Consider the following 26,915-nt stretch of genomic DNA (forward strand, 5'->3'; position numbering starts at 1 on the left):
TTTATTTTCAAATTGTCCACAGTGTACAATTTTTAAGTAGCCTAAAGATAACAACACAATTTGAACCTTGGATTTGTCATTCACTCCATGACAGCCTATCTTGTTTGGCCTTTGCCCAGTTTATCAGGCTACTTTGGCAGCATAAACAAGGGGAAGCCTAGAGGGTAAAGAGAAACTCCTTACATCGCTATTTTCAGGCAGACTTGTGCTGCATTCATGCTCCATCTGTAAGTTGGTCATTCTGATTAGAAATTCTAAATGTTTTCTAAATTTATACTTGAAGGTTCTGGCAATGGGTCAGAGATGAGTTGTAGATTTGGGTGGCAAGAATAAAATTTAAACAACGTGGCAGAGTAAACAATATGTGGTTTTGTTTGTGTTTTAATTAAAGATAAAAAATGTGACAGAAAAACACCAATTAGTATTCAATGTCAAACAACAACAGAAAAATCAGATGTTATTCACTGACCGTCAGTAATTGACTCAGGGCTACATTTTGACAGTCTCTTTGGCGTGCCTATGTTCCAGTACTCTTTATTCCATTTGCACTTTAAGGCAGCGTGAGTTTTCCGCGCAGGGCCCCACCTCTCTCGCTCCCGGCCAGGTAAGAAAACTTTCCCAGCTGTAGTTGTAACACCCAGCGGGCCCCACAGGGTGTGAGAGAGTTTCTGAGCTCCAGGAGGAGTAACCACCGCCACCGCCACAGCCATGGCCGAATCCCAGCTCATGTGCATGGAGGACGGCCACATCGGAGCCAAAGTCCCGGAGTCCAAACCAGAGTTTTACTACAGCGAGGAGCAGCGCGCGGCCATCGAGGAGCTGCTCAAGAATGGCGACGGTGCCTTCAAAACGCGACTCAAAGATGACAACATGAAAGACTTTTTATCCGCCAGAGAAGTCAAACTGTTGATGAACACTTTACAGCAGTATGACTCGGGTAATGACAGCAACGACAGCAAGGCGTCGCCGTCTAGGTCCGAGCAGGGTGCCGTCGGCACCGATGCGGATTCGGGGGTCCATTCCACATACTGGCCCCAGATGTCGGACACCGAAGTGCCGCAGCTGGATATCGGCTGGCCTAACGGGGGTTTCTTCAGAGGGGTGACTCGGGTGGCCGTGCACACACACCCGCCCAAAGAAAACGGACCTCACATCAAGGAGGTGGTACGCCGACTCATCCAGGAGGCCAGCAAGGTGAGGAGGACGGGGTACAAGACATAAGGGGGCAGGGCTAAGAAATATTATCATTCATCATGTCATTTTTATGGAAAGGTATTGGCTTGATACAGTCCAACTTTTTAAACCTACCACATTTTATTATAGAGTAGCCTGTTACTTGCTTAAAATGGTTACTATGGGCAACAAAGCAAACTAAATAGGCTTACACCTGACAATACAAAAGAAATCTCAATTAATACCCAATGAATGCCTCTTAAAGTGGGACCAGGTGTGCTGATGATGATGATAGGGGTAAGAAAATTGAGACGATGGGAGCCCAGCAGACAGATTTGTGAATTGTGATAGAGGATTACATATATTTAAAAAAAAAAAAAAAAAAACTGGTGAGAACAGTTGAGGTATGAGGTTAACTATCAGCGCAAGAATACATAGTGTTATAAAGTGCGATCAAAAGGGCATGAGGGATTGAAGTATTGAGAGTACACAGTTTGTTTTCTGTGTAAGCCAATAACTCACCGCCCTCCACAGGACGTTTTTATGCTTTTATTACCTGCTTGAAGCCTGTCATTTCCTTTTGGCCCAGTTCACTTGAGCAGCATTACATTCATAGCACACATACCCATAAGTACACTGTTCCGTCAGTGTGCCACATGTATGAATTGGATGTGTAGTTATTGTCTGGAAACACTGAAGAAGAAATAATCTGATGAGTTGAGCTCAGCTGAATCTGAACCTGATCATGGAAGGTCAGTTAGTGTCAGTTGCGACACTCCTACACTGTGTGGCCAAAAGTATGTGGACATGAGAACATTACATGGTTGAACACGTCATTCCAAAAGCAATGGGATTTCTATTAAATAGGGCTGCAACTAACACATATAGTTATCAGTTCATCTGCAGAAGGAAATTTTATTTCACATTTGAATATTGGAAAAATGGAACCAGTGAATTTTTGGCATATTCTAGACTTAAGACGTATGTCTTAATAACTTATCAAAATTGTTGCAGATTCATTTTCTTTTGATCAACTAATCAAAAAAAGTTAATCAGCAGAAAGGGACCTTCCCCAAACTGTTGCCAGAAAGTTGTCACAAAAGTATTGTCTAAAAATACAATTTTATGTTATAGCATTAATTTCCTGTAATTGGAATTAAGGGGCCCAAACAATGAAAACCAGCCACAGACCCAAGTGTACAAAACAGTATGTGGACAAGGGTATCCATATACTGGCCATATAATGTACATGTTGAAATATTACTAATTTATTTCTTGCCTTTTTACTGGGCCTTAGTTTACGATTACTAATCAACAAAACTGTGTTTGAGTTGGCTCTAAGCTTGTTTGTACAACTACAACGTCAGTCCGTCCTTTTTCAACATTTCAGTGTATTCAGTTGCCTAAATCCCGGGCCGGGTGAATGAATGTTGATTATTGATGAGTAATGCCTCCTCACACAGTAACTGAGAGCCAGAAGTGGGTCCGTGGATTTGAGTTGCCCATCCTGATGTTTACTCATACACTCCTGGAGCTCAGCTGAGTCATCTGTTCCATCCGCTCACAGTAACGCAGAGGCAGGCTCTGCTTGGCTCGCCCTGCCTCATTGTGCCTCTTTCAAACTGGGTCAAGGAAGACAACGGGGGCATGTGTCAAATACTCACTCAGGGTTTTTTGATTGCCTTTAGAAATCCCCTTTCTGTTTTTCTTTTATCTTTCCCTCTCTTTCTTTCTTTTGGTTTGTGTTTTCTCTTTGCATTCCTGATTCACAGTACGCACATTTACCTTGCTTCCTGGTTGTTCTGCCTTCCAGTTATTACCTTGTCATGTTGGGCATGCAGCAGGTATACGTCAGTTGAGTGTTTTGTTTACTAGTTCACTCCCTCTTCTAATAATTTCCTAGATAAACCAGGAATGGCAACTCAGCTCTCAATATACTTAACTTCATATTATAACTATTTGAAGTTTGAAGTTTTTCTATCTTTTTGGGTGTTTCCCAAAGTTGTCAGAGAAGGAAGTCAAATAAATATACAGTGGGATGTTAAGCTTGGTGTGCATTTGTGGAATGTAACAAACATACCAGCTTTGTTGTCATTTATCAGAAAGGTAAGGAGCAGTTCTTAAAATAATAACACACACACACACACACACACACACACACACACACACGCTCACGCTCAAGATAATACGTTGAGCAACAAGTTATCCAGGCACCAACATTTTTGTCTTTGTACGCAGATATTCAATGTCTTCTCATTGGTTGTTTGTTGTCTTTTCTCATTGTATTTGATGATGACCCAGTCAGTCGGCTTCACAGCACTGAGTCTACTGTCCACACATGTCCCAGCGTGTACCTTTTTGTTGTTACCCTCACAAGTCCACTCAGCATTTTTCCTCAGTGAGACACTGGTTGGAAACAACAGGCCTATTCTGCCTGACAGAGGAACATTTGTTGCAAATTTAAAGAGACACTTTTTCCATGACTTTGCTTCTCAGGGAACAGTGGAACAATCGAATATTGTACATTTCCTAAACCTTCATCCTCTGCTTGGACTTAACATGTCCCTACATGTTTCTCTCTTAATCCTTATCCTGTCTATCATATATGATTATTGTATAGACCTAACAGTCAACTTCTGTCTGAGTACTGTGGCTTTGACTCTTATTTTACCTATAAAGTTCACTTTGCCTTGTAAGCTGCAGGACCTTAGAATGCCACTTTTGGTCATCTGTCTGTCCATCCAACACTTTGGTCTACATATCTTGACTGCAACACACCAGACTCACATGAATTATATTTCCATAGTATGTGGTCGTAAATGAGGAATCCTAATGTTTTCGGTGTTTTCCCTGTGACCTTTAGCCACAATTAGGCCAAAATGTCAACTACTTGTATATAAGAGATGTCAAAATGTAATGGGCAGCTTGTCATAAAATGTATTGAGCACATTCATGCTCTTTAAAAAAAATGTTTTCATATTAGACATTCTGAAATTTCCTTTTAGCACCACTCTCAGGCCAAAGTTTTACTTACACAAGACAGCTCCAATCTAATTCGCAGTTCTAATGTGCTGCCCACATTTATGCTCCCAAGGGGATAAACCTTTTTTGTAATGACCTAGTGGTCTTTTCTCTAGTACCCTCCTCAGAACACATTTTTCACTTTCATTCTGGGATCAGACAACACAGTATTTATGTGCCTGGTTGTGTCAGATTAGGCCTCATAGAATCACAAATTCTATGGGAACCGACTTCATTGTTCCACCTGACAACACCAACAACGAATCTGTGAATGATGTATGTAATCATGGTTTTATGAATGAAAGTGAACCACTCTTTGCCACTTGGTGGTCTGACTTTTTTCCTTCTCAGTAGGTAGAAAGAGGGGGAGTTTGTGGGTATGCAGGTTACATGTGTGTGCAGAGGAAAACATTGCATCCACAGTTGTGATACATTTGATGTAATGCTCCTGATCTGAAGGTGATAGTCATTATTCCTCTTTTGCTTCACGCTCTGTGCTCTGTGCTCTTACTGTATTAGCCAACATCATGGAACACATGGAAGTTGTCAGACTTGACCAGAGAAGGCACTAACATACTGACATGCTAGTCTTTGGCCCTAGGGGCCGCTAATGGGACTCTTGACTTGTAGATTTGTTTAAACTTTCTGCAGATGACCTTCATCCTGACATTCATCATTTTATGGTGCATGATTAACAGAATAGACCAAAAACTATTACATGTACAGCACAGTTGGACACTGGTTTTATCCTTTGCACTCCACTATATTGGTTTCCTGTAATTTTCAGCATTTAGTTGTCATTTTTTACAAGTTTACAGTTAAATGCAGAAAAACTCAATGTGCATCTATTTGGTTTTGCCTGCATACAAAACTACTGGCTCTTCCTTTATTTGGTCAAAGCGAGGTGCAAACCTCTGCTAATCTGACAGCGGAGAAAGCAAAAACTGTATGGGAGCATTTCTTAGACAGATTAAATATCCTAAATTCCTCAACTGATCTCCTTTTGTTGTTGTAAAGCTCTATCTCTATGATCTGTCAGCTTGACTGGAGCACAGCAGACCAATAATACAGTATCTGCCGGTCTTGCAAAAGCGGAAAAAGCCAAGACTCTTTCATGTGGCCTTACTGTGCCCTCAGGGTGAGTGCATTACTGGGTGGCAAAGTGCTTTAGTTAGACAGATTACCGCAGCGTCTTCTGCTGGTTTCTTTGTTAGCTGTCTAAAAAGACATTCTGCCCATAAGCATTGTATTGAGAAAGGTAACATGGATGAGAAACAACTTGCTGTTGTTGTTGTTATCTGGAGTTCTGCATATTTAATTTGTTCCATGACAGTAATAGATGAAGGCCCCATCACTCTTTGTTTTAAGTCTTGCAGTATAACTTGCACTAAATGGTGTTACCACCAGGCACTAACCAGTTCCCTGACGTATTCCTGTCAAAACACATTATGAATTGTTGTTGCCTTTAAAATATTAAACTATTTAACTGTTATTTAACTGCGTACAGGTGATAGCTATAGTGATGGACATGCTCACAGACCCCCAGATCCTGCAGGACCTGATGGATGCGGCCTGGCGTCGCTCCCTGCCCGTTTATATCTTATTGGATTTTAATGGTGTGCCGCACTTCCTTGATATGTGCTCTCGGCTGCAGATTGGCTCACAGCACCTACGGGTAAGACGTCACTTTCACATGGGAGATGAATGTAGCACTGACATGTAGCAAGAGAATGACTCTGAACACATTTTATAGACATACATCTGCCACCATCAAATCAAATGTTCAGAGGTTTCTGACAGATTGTTTGTATTGTTGTAATATGTATGAAATATTTTCATTGTGCGTGATAAATAAATATATCCTGTTCACGGCCTGACTGTGACCCCCTGTGGCTGCAGAACATCCGAGCCAGAACGCTTCAGGGAGTCGGCTTCGGTTTGTCCTTCGGCAGGCTGCCTGGTTCACTCTGTAATAAGTACATGCTGGTGGACGGGGACAAAGTCGTGTTTGGCTCTTACAGGTGAGGTCTGAGTGTGTGTGAAGGTCTGCTTATGTGTACAGTCAGTGCATGCTTTTCACTTTGCCATTTTATACTTATTTAATACTAATTACGTGTTAAGTACACAGTCATTTAAGAATGTAATTAAATTAAAGCTCCTATGTGTACAATTGGAAAATTTGTGACTTTGGCGAGCATTAAAAGATCAGACTCAGGGACACAGATAATGAAGGGCTGAAAGTAAGTAATTGAAAGCACCAATTTAATCAACATTGTCTAGTTTTTTTGCCAACAAAAAACAATGTCATCAGAATATTTTGAATGATTCTATAAGTGCATACAATTCTATACATAGTGGCTTTGAAACAGTCCAAACAACTATTTTTCCATTTTCGCCTTGGCGCAGAATGCAGCACAGCACTGGTGACCAGGTATATTCCCCAGTGGGAGGAGAGGCGCGGTAGAGGGTGTTGCGATGACAGTCCAGCAGTGTACAGCAATCTTGGTGCCAAGAATGAGTGTGTCTTGGGCGGTTCGCTGCCCGCCCGCTCAGAGCAGTCAACAGCTCAGCACACTTGTGTTCCATAATATTTTGGAAACCTTATTTGGTGAAGTCACACCCATATAAACCTCCCTAAAATGACCCAAACCCCTTGGTTTAATTACGCATGGTAGATCCGTTGGTTAAACTTTGTGTAATAACCATGTTACAAAATTACCACGCACTGTGCTTATGTGTACATCAAACCTTCCATTTTGAACTTCTCTCCCCACTAATAACTCCCTCAGGACGTCCGTTCCCCCAGTTTCTTGTTGCACTTTTTTCTGTAAATCTAATGGGCCAATGAGGACACACAGACTCTGATGAAGTTGATAACTGTTGTCTCTGTTCCAGTTTCTCCTGGTGTACGTCTCGTATGGACCGGAACATGATCACTGTGATGACGGGACAGGTGGTTGACTTTTTTGATCGGGACTTCCGTGAGCTTTACGCCATCTCTGAGAAGATGAACCTTTACAAGGAGTTCCACGTCAGCATGCCTGCAACTAACGTGACCGCGACGATACGCTCCAAAGCAGAGCCCAAACGCCCACCTTTACCAGCAACCACATCCCGCTTCCAGGTTAGCTTAGGGGATTCAAGGAAAGGTGGCATCCAGGTGCCTGCACACAAATACTACAACCCCAAGTACTCACTGGTGTTTGGGGACGCCCCACATCCAACTAGGTCTCTGCAGGAGCCCGGACCCAAGAGAGGGTCAACTTTGTCTAAGGTTCCTGAGGAGATGGACCCGGCAAGGCCACTAGTGACCAGCAGTGAGAAGATGGACCGGCTGAGTCCACTGCCTTCAGAAGCCCCAAGCGGAAGCTTCGAGAGGCACAACGGAATCACTCAGGACAAGAAGGGGCGGCTCACTTGGAAGCAGAAATTTTCCAGAGGGAAATCGTCCAGTAAGCATTCGGTTAACAGTCTGGCGGGCAGTACGTGCCCTTCACCCACAGAAACCAATAGGACTGATGAGAACGAGGACAACTTTGAGGTTATCGTGAAATCTCCATCAAAAGGGAGGAGTAAGAAGCCGTCTAAACTGGGCCGGAGGACAGACTCTGAGCAAACTGTCAACACTGCACACGACAATGAGAGTAAGTCAGGAATAAAGTGGATATAAAAAGATTGAATCCAGAATAAACAAATAACCTAATCCAGTGGTTTTTAACCTGTGGTAAATCTCACGAGACAATAAGCAGGATAGGAAGGCAGAATTTGTTTTTCCTAATGTAGGAATCTATCATAATCTATATGCATAATTTATGCAAGTGGTTACAGTGGATTGTCTTCGATTTAAGGGTCACACGCCAAGAGGTTTGGAAATTGCTGATATAATCTAATCTTTCTCTTATTTTATAGCAAATAAACCAAAGTTACTTTTGAGTAATGCTGGTTTATTAGTCAAATATTTTACAATATCGTGGTAACATGTTTACAGACATTATCGTCTATGGATCCTGATTCATTCTGCATAATGTCTCTCTCACCTCACCAATATATTTTATAATTACTGTTGTTTTTTTTTCTCACAGGTGTTAAGAGTCGACGTCAAAAAAAAGAAGCCTGTAAAGTGTCCTGAGGCCTACCTGCCTGTCCTCTGAGCACAGAACGAAGTAACACATTCTTAAAATGGATTACAAAGTGACTTCCTTTTAAAACTAACGTCACCTTTGATTGTGCAATATTGTAAGTACTTTATCCAGTGCCTTACAGAAAGACCAAATGAATGCACAGTCCTTCAGGCACTGACACATGCAGTTTATATATGTTTGGTGCCAAATGTAAAATTAATAATCAAAGTATTGTGGGATGTCTGTTGCCCTTGTGGGGCACAGAAAGGTTTGATGAGATATTTCCTGGGGATCACTTGCATCTTGTTTGCTCTGAACCTTGTTGGGGCTTGAGGGATGTGGGGGTGACTGCTTCCCCCCTGGACCCTTGAGTGCATAGTTGTATAATGTATATTTGAGAGCACAAAATGCAAAGTAAGCTTGCACAAGTCTTCTTCGGCTGATAAGAGAATGTAAAGAAAGCCGCTGTCTGAGGTTTCAAATGAAACGCATCCAAATAATGCTGAGACGTACAGGCAGACAGAATTTTCCCTGATCAGGAATTATTTGTAACAACTAAGCCACACCTGTCCTTTCAAGAGCGGACTCTGCTGCTGAGCAACCTAATGCAGGACATCGTCAGACTTTGGCTGATTCTCACTTTTGCTTCTCCTTAATAATAAAACGAGGAATCATCTGAGCTTTGACTCTCAGTTACACAGCGAAAATATGTTAAACAAAAAGAAGTAAAGGTGAGTAATGCCCTTTTTAGTAAAGTGTTATTATGTGTGTACAGCATTGTACTGCAAACCTTTATTATTTTTCTATGTCGTCGTTTATCTGTAAAAGAATGTTGCCAAGAATTCATGTTAATGTCTGGTTGATGCACTAATAAGTTGTGGGATCTCTTGTTCATTGTGCTTAATAAATGGTTTCAGATAAGGAAAACTCTAAAGGTGCCATGAAGATTTTTTCAAATTTATATTTAGCTTGTTTTTAGACTGAAAAGTACTTCATTTAATACTATCCTAGTTTTGTATTATATTTTTACAGCAGAACTATGCTTTCATTCAAATTTTGAGTCAGGTTTGCCTTTTAAAAACCATGTCTGTTAGTTTAGGTTAGGAACTTTATTGTACACATTGTGGAAAATGCAAAACAAAATGTTTAAACTAAATAAACAAATACAGTAAAAATGAAACGGGAGAAAGGCTAGATATTTGTGAAACCCTAAGCAAGCTGTTAGTCTGTATGTTCAAACATGGGGCATCACTTTTATTGCAGCTTCACCTAGTGGTGTCTCACAGTAGTACTTCATTATTTGAGATGGAAAAGATGATTGCACTGCACAAACCTACCGCTAGCTGCCTCCCTTGTCCTCCCTCTGCTTGTCTCCTCTGGGTGTTTACTAACAGCTCAGGCCTCAGAGAGGAACTGCAGGCTTGTGAACTCAGGGTTGAGATTAGGGTGGAGGTAGAGGAGGGGGATGGGGATGTGGTGCAACACTGAAACAGGAAGTCAAAGCTGCAGCAAGAAGAGGCGTTAAGAAAAGACTAATTTTACTGACACACAGTGGGCATGAAAGTGTTATTTCCTGTGAGCATTTTATCTTACACTTTATCCTAAAACACTGCAAATGTCTTTCTTTCACTGGAAATCAGAGCTTGTCAGCAAGAGGTCATTTCATTTCAAGATGAACTGTATTCCAACAGCCAAACGCACACATGACAGTTAACCCTCAGTGGCACACCATAGATCACATCTTTTTACAGTTATGGGTTACTTATCTGTTTGCAGTGGTGTAAAACATGTTGCTGACTGCATAAGGCACAAACAGTTGGGGGCAGTAATCCACCTTAAAGGTGCAGTACAATGGCACCAATAAAAGAAGAGAAGAATAAGAGTGAAAGCTAATTCAAAGTCCCCCTCCACTTAAAAATGTGGTGTGCTTATTGTTTCTTCAGTTGGATGTTTGACCGTCACTGTGCAGAATGATGTTTGACACTAGAAGGCTTTTTTTCCGCTGAAGGTGGAAAGCTTCTCTGTGCTCACCTTCAATCTGAGTTTAAGGCATTTACGTACGAGCAGGATTTATGACATCACATCTAGTTTGGAAGCCAAATTTCTCTCTGCTCTCAGAATATTGGACTCCTGTGTGTCCCCAGAGTTAAAAAGAAGTCAGCTGGCTGCAGGGCCTTTTCCTATCGTGCCCCTTTTCTCTGGCGTAATCTTCCTGCTGACATCAGACAGTCTGACTCTGTTGAGGCTTTTAAATCTAACCTGAAAACTCATCCTCTGTACTAACTTTCCTTCCATACTTCAGGCCCTGTACCTGTTACCACTTTACTGCCAGTGGGTCGGTCTCAGTCTCAATTAATCTATTAGCATTAGTATTTATAGTCCGTGTTTATCTTGCTGACAGACTGCAAACTTTTTGATATCGACTGCATTTCTCGAACCCTCTGCTGTTTTTGTTTCTGTGCCCAAAAACTGCCAAGCTGTGCATGCCCCCTCCAGTGCACATACACTAAGAATGGACTTTTCAGTGAAGTCAGAGACAGCTTGTGTCTAGTAGTGAAACTTTCGAAATGAAAATATTCATTGATATTCAAGGATTCTTGATACTTCAATGAGGGAGAAAGAGTAGATGTAATTTTAAAACTAGTTCAACCTTTTTTGTAGAAAATATTATTCCAAGTGTATTTTTAGATGTTTACACACACACACACACACACACACACACACACACACACACACACACACACCATAGGAGACCTTTAATCCAAGACTACAATTCGAGGTGATATAATGTGTTTGTAAGAAGCAAGTTAGCATGGATTTGGTCGTTTTCAGGTAAATAGATGACTAACTCATCACAGGGTGTAGGTTAAATGTAACTTGTTATTACTGTTGTTTTAACAGCATTTAATTGTTCTTTTCAATGTACAGTTTGGACCTGATACACACTGAAATATCGTCATTTTATGCTGTTGACAATGGTGATATGTAAACTAAATGCCTAAAAAAAACTTTACCTTTTCAACCAAATTTAGCCTGGTTTTGACCTAAACATCTTTTCAATACAACATCAAGAACAAGGTGTCAACTACGTTTACTGTGAATGAGAATTTATCACATGAAGAAGGCCAGAGGAAGCCATACATAATTTGTGTTAGTTTGATCAAATTTGATGGTTTCTAAACCTGTGAGTGTGATATTGCATTAAACCACAAAGGTGGTTTAGGTGCTTCACCCTTCAAGAAGCACAAACAGGGATGTGAACTGAGCCTATCATCAAACTCACACATACACACACGGAGACCATAAATATGAGGAAGTAACGTGTGGTCTGATGGTTTCAGAGTGTGTTCAACTGAAAACACAGCTGTCAATTTGATCCTCAAACCAAAAACAGGATCCAGCCTTGCATGTCAACAGGCACCTGAATACTTTTTATTAAATAATTATTTCATGAGAACATAACAAATACAGTACTTACAATGACAGCTAAAAGATTTCTTTCATATACTACAGTGTACACATTGCAATTAAATCTAAGCAAACAGAATGTATATTGCACTTATTGCACTGGGCTATAAAGGTAGGTGGAATGTTAAAAAATGCAGGCTTGGTCTGATTAGAACAAGTGTTCTATGTCACTCCAAAGTATTTAACAACAACAAAAAAATTAATTCCCCAAAATGCCTGAAAATAATATATATATATTTACAAAATAAGCATAAGCCACCGTCGTCAGATGACACTTAACTGTAACAGTAGCGTAAAATGTAGCGCTCTCTTTTCATGCAAGAAATAATGATCTCCTGGACAGAAGTAAAGCTGCTACTTTACTTGTAAATGTCTATTTTTGAGAACTGTTGAAATGTCTTGCCTTTTTATAGCATACATAGAACTGCTGGGAGATCACGTGCTTAGTTTGTCTTCCTGCTTCTAGAATCTAAACCTTGTGGAGCCGACAGACCTCAACTGCAAATCAACTTTTCATGGTAGAAGATATCAGACCGTGCAATGAATGCACTGCCATTTAAAAAAAAAATTCTGTTAACAGAAAAATACAAATATCCACACACAGCTCAGTCCACAACATGAACTGACCAAGATTCAGTTCCTACTAACAGTGAGAGCAACAAAAATGAGTCAACGTTTTTCACCTGTGACACTGTTTAGTTCAGACTGTAAAAAGGGAAGTGGAAAGAGAAGTCCCTCTTTTAGACTAAACGACCACCGTCAGTGTCTGGCCTCCACTGTCCTCGTTCAGTTGTGTTGCAGGGTGCTTAATACAACTTAAAGGGGGACTGAATCCCACTGTACCATAAATGTCCATGGGGGGCGCTGGACAGCTTAGTCCTGAGGAGCTTGATTTATCACCTTCTTCTTACGGACTGAGACCAAGTCGTAGAATGGATCCTTGGTGATACTTGCTCTGTTTGAAGTAGAGAAGATCGTCATTATAGCGTGGCTGATGCAGCAATATTAGTGTGTGTGTGTGTGTGTAGACTTGTAATGCTATCTTCTTGAGGACCAATTTCAGTTTTAAACCATCGTAGTGAGGACATTTCTGGATTGAAGGTTTGCAATATCAACGTTATATAGTGATAACGTTAATCTTGTGTTTACATCTTGTTGCACTGCCCCCAGGTGGCCAAAAAATCTATTAATTCAGGTATACGGTTAGGAATAGAATTTGGATTAAGATTATTTCAGTTAACTTTTACTCGAAAACAAATCCTTTAAGGCAAGCAACAAAAGTGGTCAGACTATCAGACAGATTTTCCGGGTTTGACCTGATTATCTAAACAATTTTATTTGGTGAACTGAAAGCAAAGATAGATGCACCTTTCAGGACTGGAAGTGGTTGCTTTCGCAGATTTCTAGCCACTAAGTTAATGAGTAAAATGTTACGATGAAAGCATAAAGAAGTAATTACAAAAACAAAATGTAGGTTGTAAAAACCCAGATTTGTCCTTTAAAGAGTAACTACACCCAGCATAATAATCTTGCTTGCACTGCCAAGTAGTGGTGACTCCATGCTCTTTACACATCCTGTGTAGCACAGCACTCCATAGTACAATCAAATACAAGATCTGATCACAACTGGATGTGGTCTCAAACAGAACAGACCACACCTGACTATACCCAGCTGTGATGTTGGGTGTGGACAGATGTTTAACAGATGTATACCTTTCCACCCACAGAGGTAAGTTCAGCAGTGCTTTTCCTCTATACAAGATCTAGTGGAGAGTTATTCTTTAAGGTTGGATGTAAAAATGTTTAGGAAATGAACCTACTTAATAGTGGTCCTCACAAGTATATTAAACAAACAGGACTGCAGGAACGTGCAGGTGGATGTGTGTTTGCATTGTTACACAATGTATTCTGATGTTTCTGGTTATGCACATGTTGCTATTTATGTGGACGTTTGCACAATCCCGTATATATATATATGTGTGTGTGTGTGTGTGTATGAGAGAGTGTGGTCTGACCTGATGGCCTCGATCCAGGAGTCTCTCTCCTCTGCGCTGGCAGCACAGATGGTGTAGGACTGGTGCTTCCCCTCCACCACTCTGCCGTCTGTCTCTGTTTTACATGCTTTGATCTTCTGCCCTCGACTGTTGGGGTTGTACAGCTCCAGACAGTACTACACGACACCAGAACCACGTGATAATCAATCTATAAATCTATCTATTGCCCTAACTTAAGTGTTATATCCACATATTGCACCCTATTCAATATTTGATTTTAAACATGATAGCGTTGAAAGGAAACACAGCTGACAGCATCTTACCGGTTTACGAGGATATGGCACTTCTCTCACACAAAGGTTCTCTAGAGGGATGATGCCTCTGGGCTCCTTATCCTGCAGACAAATGAAAAAAAAGAAAGGGTGAGTCAGGCGATGTATCAGGAGGGCAAGAAGGAAGAGCTGAGAGTAAAAATGTCATTGGCGTCACAAAAGGAAGGGAAGTAGATGAGATAGAAAATAATAAAGAAGTAAATCACCTATGGTAACAATTTGTGACATTTTTTATTGACAGTAAAAACACATTTTGATAATCGCAGCAAAACGAAGAAAACTCTGCGCTTACAGTGAAAAACGTATGGCTCTGAGGTGTGGTTATCACGTCACTTGTATTTTGGATGTGACATAAGGCCAACAAAGGCCTTCTAACATGACCCATATAACTCCAAAAAACTCATGAGCCTTTTCCGATCAGTTAGGTTTCACAACTTCTTGGTAAAGGTTGGAGGTTTGCCTTCAATATTAATATTCAGTATTCAATATTGTTGAAGTTACATGCTGTGTAAGCCCTACAATACACCACAATGACCTCCTCTCTAAGAGGTTTTGCATCACCTGCCTTTTAGGAATTATCCTAACAAGTGACAGCAATACTGTTGTCTTCTATTAAGGGCAGTCTGTATCTGGCTGGGGAAAAATGGTTTTAGAAAACAAAGTGAGCAGAGGAATGCTAGGGCTCAAAAGACTTTCAGATATACTGTGTGTCAAGGCGACTTAAAAGGAGCAGTGTGGGAGCCTTACAGTGGTGAACTCAAAGTAGTAGAGGCAGTTGTCAGTCAGGATGAACCATCGCCTCTTCCAGGTCTTGACCCGACCACCTGAAACCCAGAGAAAGCAAAAAATAAAGATCTCTATATGCAGTTATTGGCTGTGCTGTCACTTGTCAGTAGAAACTCACAAGCGTTCAAACATTGTGTAACTTAACAACATGCTGACCAAAAATCATTTTTTTGAGGTTATCTGTCTGTCAAAATTCTGCATAACATAATACTGACGGTGTGTGGTTTGCATGGAAACACACGATGGTATTCTCCACTATTGGGTCATTTTCTGACTGCTTCCTCTGTACTTTCCTGTTTTGGCCTAATGTAGCAGCTTAGTTAAATATGATGTAGCACAACAGCGCAGAGCACACTTAAACCTCTACTATTTTGGTTTTTAAATCTGTTAAACATCCAAAATTATTCATGATTATTCATAAAAACAGACTATTTTGGAGAGTTGATTTACCAAGCTTGAGGAGCCAGCCTTCTCTGTCAGGGTTGAAGAACGTGTGAGTCAGATCATTCCCATCATCCTCTGGGATTTTGAAAGGCTCGTTGCGAATACTCTCATACAGTTTCTGAGTAGAAAGGAGTTAAATGGGTAAAAAAAAAAAAAAAAAAAACATTAAAAAATTACTACAATTTAATGTATTGTACCATCTGCTTGTGAGCTAAAGCCTAAACACTAATCAGAGGAAATTAAATGAAAAAATTTGATGCAAAAGTCTTAACATGTCCAAACAATGGGGATACAAATTTCCATCTAAAATACTGCTGTCATTATTTACATATTATTCCATTCACTCAAACTGAGACACCAAAACACAAACATGTGTCACAAACTGTGTGTATGATTTCACTTAAGGGTGACACCACATCAGATGTTTTCGGAGAGAGTGGGTCATTGGTGTGTTCGCGCATCTTTATTCTAACACCAGCCCACTGTCTGGGGCACTGTTAATCATCCCCACCTTCTGCAGACCACTGTCAGTTGTGACTGACCTGCGGGTGGAAAGACTGGGCCTGAGAACAACTTGGACGTGGTTATATGTATGAGTGTTTCTGGTTCAGATGATATGGTGATTGGGAGATAGTGGTATTATCCTTTCATTTTACAAAGTATAGATCATTTTTACTTTTTATTAAAAATAAAATCAATTTTACTATTTTTTTTTTGCATGCTTAGAAATTGAAAACTATGCAATCAGAAGTGAAACTGCCACTTTCTGGACTACTAAATCAAGCAAAGGAATTCACTTGAATACCCACACTGCGTACTGGTGAGAAGCACATAAAGTCTGCTCCCCGGGAACACCCCACAAATAGACTTGCCCTTGGATTCTACACCCGACAACCTACTTTTATGGGGATGTAAAGTGATTCGAGTCCTCAAACACAATCCAACAGCTAACAGTAAATCTATGTTACACCATAATGACATGGAGGCTAATAGGATTGTAACAATATATTTTGATACAAAAACATGACAGTTGTGGAGCTACAAACTTATTCGCAATATTAACAAAATCTGGTAAATTCAAATTAAGCTTGAAAATGTTGACAACTTATAGTCTTAAAGGCTGGCTATATTCAATATTTTTCTTATTATCAAGAAATCCCATGAAAAGACCAAAACCAACAATGTATTGATTCTACGCAGTGTTGGGCAAGTTACATGAAAAATAATTTAATCAATTGCTCATTATATTACTTATAGAAAACGTTATTACGTTACTTTACTAATTACTCACCAGTAAAAGTAATCAGTTACATTATTTGTTACATTACTGTAGTTACTCGGCACAGCTCTGTTAAAGGTGTCTTTAAACAGCTTCAAGGCCTCCACACCTATACCTGACAAATTCTTTTTTTTAAACGAGACACTGGGGTTTAACAAGCAGCCATCTTATAGTTTGGAGGTGTTTACTGACCATCAACAGCTAGCTTAGTGTTAGCTACAGTGAATGCACACAACTCTCAGTTCTCCTACTCACTCAAGTAGCTAATGTTAGCAAGTCAGCTAAGATGATAAAACATTTATGTATTTATGTATGGCACCTGACTATTGTTTGAGACAGACTTGAAAAATTGTGAACCTATCCTTTAAAAATACAGTGGACCTTGTATCATGTATTGTACCGAGCCACAGGCCACGGGCCAACTGTAATTGTCAAATTCCCAAAGGCAAAAACTGATGGCCAATTTTCTTCCAGAACATGGACTTTCAGCTGTATTAGGATTTGGGTTATTACTTCCTGGTGTCTTTTTTGGACACTGTGATTGGCCAGTGGTTCTCACCGAGAGCAGGTCATTAGGTAGATCCTCTCCGTTGTTGATGCCCCTGTTCATGGAGATGAAACGCTCCAGAGTAGTCTTGTCCTTCACATTGGGGTTGTGGAGGCTGGTGTTGAGCATGATGATAGCAAATGACAGGATGTAGCACGTGTCTGGTGTTACAGAGGAAGATGTACACACGCAAAGAATAAGAGGAAGCAACATAATGCCCATCATATTGATTCTAAGAAATGTAGTTCACATAAATACAGAGTCAGAGAAGAAGAGAGAGATTTGGAAAGAAAAAAGAAGAAATGTAAGTCAAAGTCAAACAGAGAGAGGTGATGTGGTCATTTAAAAAACATCCCCTCTTACGCACACACACGTTTTCACACACACACAAACGCAGCCCAGACAGGAAGTGGACAGAAGTATATTTAGTGAAGTTCACCGGTCGACTGGAAGACGCGAATGTTGCAGTCACAGTAGCGTGTGGCGAAGGCCTCCATCATGCGGTCGATCTTCTGGGCTTCACCAGGCAGACGGAAACTCCATAAGAACTGTCTGTCACATACACACCTCAATAACATTAGCCGTTGTATGTTATATATAGGGTACATGTTTATTTAGGTTTGTGACCAGTATTTGAACTGCAGATGCACTACACATCTGGAGAGTGAGTGTGTGTTGGCAGTAGGTGCACGGCTTCAAAGTGACGCAATCTGTAGGCCTATGTGTGATTTTATGTGATACTGCTAAAATTTAACTCACACATATTAGATTATAGTAGTGGTTAGGGATTTGTAATGACTCTCCCTCCTTCCCTTTCCAGTCATTTAATGCAACTAAGTACTCCTCAAGTAATGTACTACTTACCATTTTGACATACACTTACATTACTTGAACAGGTGTCGCTACCTCCTTCTACTTCATTACATTTAGATACACTTATTGTACTTTTTATTTCACTGTATTGATTTGACAGCTGTAGTAGTTACTAGTTACTCTGCAAATTAAGAATTTACATAAAGTACTCTTTTCTGAAAATACATTCTGTACTTTCTCCTTAAATGGGCACTCCAGCAGCAAAGAGTCTACGGCCATGCTAGCAGCTATGTGAGACTGTATTAGGCATGGTGGTGCTTTGAGCTAAATGCTAACATCAGTAAGCTAACATGCTCACAGTGACGCTGAATGCTAATATTAAGCAGGTTTAATGTTTAGCATTGCTGTGTTCCAAATCGCATATTTTTTTTCTTTTTACTTTTAGTACGTACTGAAGCTGCCCTTGCAAAGTAGGCTACATACTGTTGCATGCAGTATGCATACAATTGGGACATACTACTTCTGTCATAACATTGCGATTGGGGGTCAGAATAGCCAGAAAAGCATGCTGGCTTTCTTGTGGTGGCCAATGCTAACATTGGCAGGAAAGGCCACCACAGAGGCAGAGATATTGTGACTTTTAGTCACTGGTATGTGACTCAGACCTGACAAAACCCCTCCACAGCCACAAACGACTGTTTTCCCAAGCTGACTGATAGCCTACTCCTCATGATGAGTAAACTGATTTTTATGTGTAAAATTGTTGCCCCTTTTTTTGTCTGTATCTAACTCTGCCACACTGTCACTGACGCAGGTAGCAGTGTTACTTTCCGCTGATGTGGCTGCCAGCATTTCTATGCTTAGCACCCCCTCTCATATAAACTCACTGAAGTTTGTGGCTAGTTTCGGGCTGGTGACAGGTGTTGAGTGGTAATTGACTGTAATCTGGATCATGTAATCATGTTATATAACAGTGGTAAAATGGTTTGCAGGTAGTTGCATTTTAGTGATTCTGTGAAGACTTTGTAGTTTTTTTTTTTTGTTTTGTTTGTCATATTTTGTGTTTGCTACAGAAAAGCATGCCATAAAATAAGACACAATGATACCAAGTCACAGACAAGTTCAGGGACACCAAGAAATCAGTGTTAAAGATGGATTTAACAGTGGAGTGTTTTGCTCCTGACAATATTGTCACCATTTCACATACAATAAAATCATCACTGCCAACATACTTTTGTCATAATTCTGTGAAAATTGTGAAATTTTGAATTGCTGCAATTCAAAATGTATTCATTAACAATTAGCAAAAATTTCCAGTCCAAAATTAATCAAAGCAGTTATTAATTTTTGTTCCCTTTGTGACTCTATATGTAAGTACAGTAATTGTATATTTCCACCTACATTGTCTTTATTAATTATTTTTCAGGCTATTATCAATCGCTCCTTTGCTCTTATTCCCTCTTTCTTAGCATTCTTTTTTTATTATTGTCCTGTCTTTCACGAATATAAACTATGCACCTCAACCTTTTAAATTGGTAAACTTGTTCTAAGGATGCTTAAGTGAATCTTGACAAGAGCTATACATGCAAGGGTTTCTGTTAATTCTGTTAATGATGATGAGTAAGAGTACTGTAGATGAGACAGGAGAGAAGATGAAGGGAGCTGACCTGAGGGCCTGGACCAGGTTGAGGTCGGAAAACTCGTGCAGCTCTACAAAGGCCTTCAGGGTCTGGAGGTGGAGCTCCTCCCTGTTTGAGAGATGGGAGGAGGTAACCAGATGAAGATGTTCACTTTCCCTGTTAGAACCTGCATTCAAATCTCTTTCTCTCCGCCTCCTGCTGCTTTTTCGTCCTCTGCCTTTTTTCCCCTTTCATGAATTTTACCTTTACTTTTCCTTCGTCCCATCGTTAATCTCACCTTTCTCCTCCTGTATCTGCCTGATGTTTATTTTCTTGCTTCTACCTTTTCTATCTCAAATCCTCAATGTCCTCTTCATCCATTTTCTTTTCTTCCTACTTGCTAGTCTCCTTATTATCCTCATCATTAATACATCTCTTCACCCCCCTGTCTTTCATCCTCTTTTTCATACTATCTGTCCACGTTCCTCTTCCTCACCTTTCTCCAAGAAATTCCCCAATGGCCGTCTTGTTGAGACCCTCCTCCTTGTAGAGGAACTCAGCGATGGACTGAGCACTTCTATCCAGCAGTTTATTCTCCACCAGGTAATTCATACCCTGCGCGCAAACACACACACGCACAAAGCAGATTGTTTACTGGACGTATACATTTATATTTTCACATTGTTTTTGTTTATGATTTGTTTTATTGCACCTACAGCTAAGCTTGCACAGGTAAGTAGCATTTTTAGTTTATGACATAGGCCTAGCTTTAGACATATGCACTTAAACACACAAACACACACACACGCACACACACTGCCTTCTGTGCTGTGGTTACATGTGTTTAGTTTCATAATGATCTCATCTCCGGTTGGTAATGCAGAGCTCACTTGCAGCTTCTTTAATTCCAATTCCTTAAAACCCATTTCTCTTCCTCTTTCTCCTCCATCACAGGGGTTGGAGAGGAAAAGGATGGTTAAAAATATATATGGAAAGAAGAATTACAAATGATCTCTAACCACTAATGCAACATTGTTTCCTTTGCCAATATAGGCAAAAATAACACATCTGCAGAAATAGAAATGAGAGTTACTTTTCTAAATACTGAAATTGCTGTATGTAATGAGATTTTTTTGTGGTCTATGAGGTTGTGATTCTTTCCTCATACACACATGATCAATGCCAACTTTTAATTGATGAAAAAGACACATATAGTTTTTCATGACAGTGTTATGTTTCTATCTATCTATCTCCGCTGCGCGTCGGAGTTCTGCATCACCCTGTCGGGGTTACTTTCGCAATAATGGTCGGCTTGTGGTACATTGCCCTGCTTATTACACGGATACTAAGCAAATAAAGAAATCAATAATTTGACACCAAATACTGATTAAAAAAATATTTTCAAACGTTTGTTTGCCACAGGTCTTCGTTCTGCGGATTGATATGATTGGACTCCAGAGTCTATGATCAGAACTGCGTCCATAGCAACGGTCTGTTATTCATAGAAGAGGTCTGCTCATTTGTGTCCACAACAGTGACAAGCTTGACGTTGCAGTGAAACCACAGAAACTGTGCTGTGGACCTGCATCAGTGTCATTTCACAGACTCACAGCAGCCCATGTGTGGTTAAATGAGAGGAAGAGCACACAGCGACGAGCAAGAGCTGCTCGCTGAAGGTATTCAGTCATGTTCATTTTGTCTCAAAAGATTGTCAATAGACACACACATGCACATACACTTCTGAGCTCACCTTTTTAGGGTCCATGTTGAATTTCTTCTTCCCATTTGAGAACTGCTTGCTCTTCTCTATGGTCTTGCTGCAGGAAAAGCAACATTGGAGCAAAAAATCAATGGTATTAATGAATCATTGTAATTAAATAATGATATACAGTATATGCACTTTGGCAGATGTTCAGAAGCAGACTTCTTCTCAAAACCAAATCATTTGTAAACAAAAGTCTTAAGATTACTCGTAACTTCAATTATAACCTACTTTATATTGTGCTTTACATCACATCATCATTTGTAGCCATGTTAATTATATATTTGGTTATTTAGTTATTTATTTTCCAAACTTGGTGAAAAGATTAAATTGGCAGTACCACAATTGTAGTATCGCAGAAACAATTAAGTAATATGCAACAATGTGTTTTCTCATTGACGGTTTCTTTTATCAATCTTTATGAAAAGCTGCAACATGATACTGACGTTTTCTGCCCATATTCTCAGTAAAATTGTTATATTCTGTGCTCCAGTAACATAGCTTGTTATTTTAGATAAAACAAAACAAATATTTTATTAGCATGCAAAAACTTCACCTCCCATGAGGATTTCTGTAGAACCCCTAGGGCTGAGACTCATGGGAGCTGTAGTTTTTCACTCTCAGCTAAATAATAGTTGTTCTATCTTTGCTAAAATGTTGAGGCGCTCAAATGTTACTGTCCAGGACAGTCGCAGATACCTATTTAGCTTAAATGAATAATTCTACATTGTAGGAAATATGCGTATTCGCTTTCTTTAGTTAGATGAGAATATCGATACCACTCTCACATCTGTCCACTAAATATGAAGCTACAGCCAGCAGCCGTTTAGCTTAGCTTAGCATACAGACTGGAAACAGGGGGAAACAGCTAGCCTGGCTCTTTCCAAGAGTAACAAAATCCACCTACCAGCACCTCTTAAGCTCGCTAATTAACACTTTATACCTTGTTTGTATAATCTGCACAAAAAAGTGTAAAAAAAACGACAATTTAAGGGGGATTGCGTGGGACTTTGCAACAGGATGTTCAGGCACAACTGAAGTTCAAGTGCTCATTTTAATGGGAGCAATAGAAATTAAAAACATTTCTTGAAGTATTTCTTTAAAATCCTCTGTGAGTAAAGACATTGAGATCTAAAGTGGAACAGAAGATAACCCAGAAGAGGGTGAAAGTTGTTGGAAATCAACTGTGAGACTAAAACTTAAAATTAAGTGAGAGCATTTGGTGGGTGTTCTAAAAAGAGGAGTTCTATGAAAAGAATGAGTTGTTTGTCAGGTAGGTGTTGGGGTTTTTCCCAGATTAAAACTCACTTTTCCTCTGCAGACTCAAAGCTGAGTATTTCCGCCATGACGTTGTCTATCTCCATTTTTAACTTCTGGACAGGGCAGAATGAAAGAAAAGTCTTTAATATTTGTTCCATCAATATTAAGAGCAGGAAAAGTCGCTTTTCCCAGTGAAGATCAGAAATGTAATCAATGAAAACAGCATTTTTTAAGCTGACACGTGTGTGTGTGTGTCTGACAAAGTTTGTGTGTGTGTGTACCTGGATATCATCCAGAAGGTCTTTCTTATGCGTCTTAATGCTCTCAATCTCCATCTTCTCATCTGCTGTAAAATCTGAGGAAACTGTACAAAAATTGGAACAAAAACGTCAAATAGATTCTCAGGAATTCAGTTTCCTCACACCCACACAACTTTCTTCACATCAGGACATTCAGTTAAAATAATGATGTAATCTACTTTAATGGACTAATCACCTATTGTAGGCTTCCTGTGAGATATCAGCAGATTTGTAGAAACACACTCCTTATTTGCATAAGGAGATGACTACGTTTTAATGACCTTGTTTCTTTAGTTTTGAATGTATTATACTTTGTAAACCAAAGGAAATGTGTCTTCTTTCTGTCACTTCATAGATCTGTTCTACTGAGTAATGATTTGAATAAATCTGCATACAGTATCAATGAACTGTATTTTTAAAGAGAACCACAGCATGAGGAAGAGAGGTTTCTCTGGGAGATAGGCAAAGCAGGTGAAGTGGTTTTCTCATGAAAGACATCTGTCACCGCAAAATCTAGCCTTGAATACATTTCTTGAAAAATACAACACATGAGCATGCAAATACATGGATACATGTTCAAACACAGCTAACAGGCTCTGTGGAGGCCTCTTTATCATATTTCCACTTTCTCAACCACCAGCCCTCCCCACTCCCACATTAGAGTTCCAGAATGCAGAAGTGAAGTACAGTATGCATCTTGAAAAAACGTACACAGTCATACTAAGAAAATCATCATCAATCATTCATCTAGACTTTGTGGAGGCTTAGGAATCTATATTTGAAGGTTGCTCGGTATCATATAATGTGTCCATCAACAGCCATATGCTTGATCTTTAATGACAAATTACACTTCCAGGTTCTATAGAGTCAGTCAAATGGAATCATTGCGTCACAGGAGTTACTGGTTTGGTGAACTGGAGTTCCCTCGACCTGATATTGTAATACACATGCAGCCCACCACATAGGTGGGTTCTGTTATCCAGGTAAAAATTGTGAAAAAAAAGCTCTCAGATAAATATTGGAATATACCATTACAATTAAAGTCAGCATTCTGCAAAGCTTGTTTGCACTGTTGTAAAAGTGAAGTTATCATTGCACAGATTCATTTAAAATATATTGCTGGGCTGATGTGCTACGTGTGCTACTAGACAGCTTGGATTTGCAACGTTTATTTTTTATGTAAAGACACTCAATGCACGTTTACTCATTGTTTGTCTTCCAGGTCTGATTTTCTAGCAACATCAATTGTGAATACAAAACTGCTCTTCAGTCAACTCTCAACTCAGGCATGTTGGAGTGTCTCACCAGCACATTAACCCTATTGAGTCTCTCTTGATTTGAGGAAAGTTTTGCAAGGGAGCAAATAACATATTTACAGTTTTCTTCTCACTACTTTCTTGCAAGGATAATCAGCTGTGGCTATTGCATGTAGGAAAGGAGCTTTAGGCGCAGTTAGAAGGCTGATTTGAATTTCAGCGGAGAGCGGGTCCCACAAGACAAAACCAGAAGTAGTATAAATATCTTTCTTATCAGCATACAGTATATAGCAACAATATTTCACAGCATTATTATTATTATTTTTTTTTTTTGGTAGGCTACCAGTGAAACTAGACCTGAGAGTATGAGCTCTGTAGTGCCTCCATCAGTAGGGTGGAGGAGAGTAGCATTTGTTTCACACAGTTATACACCAACATGTAAGTAAAAGAGTGCAGGGTTTTATCCTCAGAGAGAAAAAAAAAACCCTTACAGAATATACATTTAAACACATGGGAACTATCAATGCTTCCTGTAGAGATCTGTGAGCCGTTTGGTGTTAATGATCTGAACACAGGACTTCCATTTCCCCACCCTTCCTTTACACATCTTGTGCAACAAAGCTGACATAAGTCATCTCTCACTTCATTTACATAAAAAAATAACTGTAGACATAGTAAATAGCTTGACACTATGACTTTGAAGGTGGATTGTTTAAATGTCTAACTAAAAATAGCAACTTCTGTTTTTATATTATTGACAGTATGACTGCCTCTTCCCTTTTTCAGCTGAGACCCACAATGTGTCCCCTGTGCATCGATTCACCACAGGGTTCACATGGTGATACGTGGTATACCGTGAACTGTGCACCAATAACCTAAATATTTAAGAACTATTAGACTATTATTAACTAGATACATTCTTACCGTACACTGATAGTTCACACCAGAAGGATTGAAATAAATGTTTAATGCATTTTTATATCACAGCTGTTTCTAAACTAGAGCTGACAGATAAAAGTTTTACTGTTTCTTGTCTGAACCCCAGCGTGTTGATGACCACAAATTAGTATCTAGTATTACAAATATCAAGTACATTAACGTTGAGAGGATAGTTAAATACCTCATCATATGTAGGAATAAATTAAAAGACAATTTATGCAGGTAAAGCACAGTTGATAATTTCACGAATCAATGCCTTATTCCTTAATTACACATATACACATACACATTCTTTAGATCATTAATTGAAAATAAAATGCCAACAAATGTTTTAAAGCTTTGTGGATATCTCAAATAAAATATTAGCATCAGCGATAAAAAGAGAGAATGCAAAACAGGCCCTACCCATTTGGCAATCAGTCATTTATATCCAAGAAAAAAGAAGAAACTGGCAACACCAAAACAGTTAGACACAGTCAAGTCGAGATATCAAGATATGCAGACTGCCTCGGCACATAGTGCAGTACTACTTCAATGAAGCAGATGTTGGCTTTTAACCCCACCTCTTCCCCATCCATCACATTATCAAGCTTACACCAGCATACAGACAGAATGGAATCTCCTTCAAAATAAAACCCTAACTGAATGGTTTAGTCCATGAAGTGAAGCAATCATGTCCTTTTATAAATTATTTTCAAGGGGTGTGAGACCTCTACAACACTGACAGAACCTGTGTTATGTTGACCTGTGACTAAGATTAGATCTTAAACTGTTGGTCCAACAGAGACTTCTAGAAGACAGGAGGCAGCAGTCCACCATGAAAAAGCAATTATAACATAGCTTTGTATTTGCTTTTGTGGCATGAATACGACATTTGTTGATCTGAGATTTCTTGCAACACCGGTGGCGCACCCGTCACTGTTGAGTGGTTGAAACTCTGAGTTGAGACGACAGAGAATGTTTTTGAAATTTGGTAGGACAATGAAACTTGGTTGCAAAACACAGTTCAGGCCAGGAAGTGAGTTTCGAAAGCCAGGAATCTCATCAGATGGTGAGCTACAGTAAGCGTTTAACCAAATTACACTTATCAACAGTGCTCTTGATAAGTGGTCATCTGGTGCTATATCAGAAAAAATGGACCTGGTTCCAATTTACTCTCTTTTAACGGCAAAATAGACACTTTTATTTTGAAGATAACATCATCTTCCTTCTTAACTTATTGTGGTGTACTAACTCAGGCTGACTTGACAGTTGAAAACCTTGTAGCAGAATTCATGAGGGGTTGTTAACAGGATGGTTTTGCACGCAGCATCTTGAACAGTATCTGACTGTAAACGTCTGTTTATCAGGTGGTTATTGAAATTGATGTAAGACATCTGCTAAATAACTAAAGCATAAAGACAACCTCACTAAAATGACTTCACTACATATAATACAATGCATACATACAATGAATACATATCTTACAATACATTTAGGACACTATATGCAAGTTACTATAAGTACATTTTCATAATACAGAATCATTTAGGAAGGCAACACTATATACAGTATAAAGTCATCTCACAATAACTATTGGAATAAGGATATTTCTCATGGTTGATCTGACAAATGCATCAGCTGTTTGCCTAAAGACATTTCCAACTTAAGAAAAACTAAAGTAAGATGCAAATGTGTATAGGTCTAATAGTTGAACAAACAGCTCCTCTGCTGTACATGCTCAGGACGTGATAGATAATGACAAAAACAATGCTGAAGTGCCATCTAGTGGTAACAAAGGAATATAACTTGTATTGTTAATT

The 26,915-nt window shown here is 39.5% G+C and overlaps 2 protein-coding genes across 2 annotated transcripts; one reads left to right on the forward strand and one right to left on the reverse strand.

Moving 5' to 3' along the window:
• The first annotated feature begins 107 nt into the window (after positions 1-107).
• On the forward strand, positions 108-9,242 carry LOC122872874 (protein FAM83F-like). The gene is made up of 5 exons (XM_044188933.1): positions 108-1,194; positions 5,702-5,869; positions 6,094-6,215; positions 7,090-7,838; positions 8,277-9,242. Exons 1-5 carry the CDS (start codon positions 709-711, stop codon positions 8,321-8,323), a joined length of 1,572 nt encoding a protein of 523 aa, XP_044044868.1. The 5' UTR covers positions 108-708; the 3' UTR covers positions 8,324-9,242.
• Positions 9,243-11,725: 2,483 nt separating this feature from the next.
• Positions 11,726-25,676, reverse strand: cyth4b (cytohesin 4b). The gene is made up of 13 exons (XM_044186641.1): positions 25,519-25,676; positions 22,901-22,983; positions 22,668-22,732; positions 21,348-21,414; positions 20,094-20,212; positions 19,646-19,726; positions 17,605-17,717; positions 17,178-17,326; positions 15,346-15,457; positions 14,857-14,933; positions 14,101-14,172; positions 13,799-13,953; positions 11,726-12,738 (listed from the first exon to the last, which is right to left on the reverse strand). The coding sequence occupies exons 1-13, from the start codon at positions 25,535-25,537 to the stop codon at positions 12,657-12,659; spliced, it is 1,194 nt and encodes a 397-aa protein (XP_044042576.1). The 5' UTR covers positions 25,538-25,676; the 3' UTR covers positions 11,726-12,656.
• Positions 25,677-26,915: the final 1,239 nt, after the last annotated feature.

This window comes from Siniperca chuatsi, linkage group LG3 (genome assembly GCF_020085105.1).
Source record: "Siniperca chuatsi isolate FFG_IHB_CAS linkage group LG3, ASM2008510v1, whole genome shotgun sequence".
NCBI lineage: Eukaryota > Metazoa > Chordata > Actinopteri > Centrarchiformes > Sinipercidae > Siniperca > Siniperca chuatsi.

What these genes read in the sequence shown, in the direction of transcription:
- LOC122872874 (XM_044188933.1), top strand. Translation starts at nt 709, where the DNA reads ATGGCCGAATCCCAGCTCATGTGCATGGAGGACGGCCACATCGGAGCC. An exon ending in TTGGCTCACAGCACCTACGG is followed by an intron (nt 5,870 to 6,093) that starts GTAAGACGTCAC and finishes CTGTGGCTGCAG; the next exon opens with AACATCCGAGCCAGAACGCT. An exon ending in CACTGCACACGACAATGAGA is followed by an intron (nt 7,839 to 8,276) that starts GTAAGTCAGGAA and finishes TTTTTCTCACAG; the next exon opens with GTGTTAAGAGTCGACGTCAA.
- cyth4b (XM_044186641.1), bottom strand. An exon ending in TTTGAGTCTGCAGAGGAAAA is followed by an intron (nt 21,415 to 22,667) that starts GTGAGTTTTAAT and finishes CTTTTCCTGCAG; the next exon opens with CAAGACCATAGAGAAGAGCA. An exon ending in TCGCGTCTTCCAGTCGACCG is followed by an intron (nt 17,327 to 17,604) that starts GTGAACTTCACT and finishes CTGTAACACCAG; the next exon opens with ACACGTGCTACATCCTGTCA.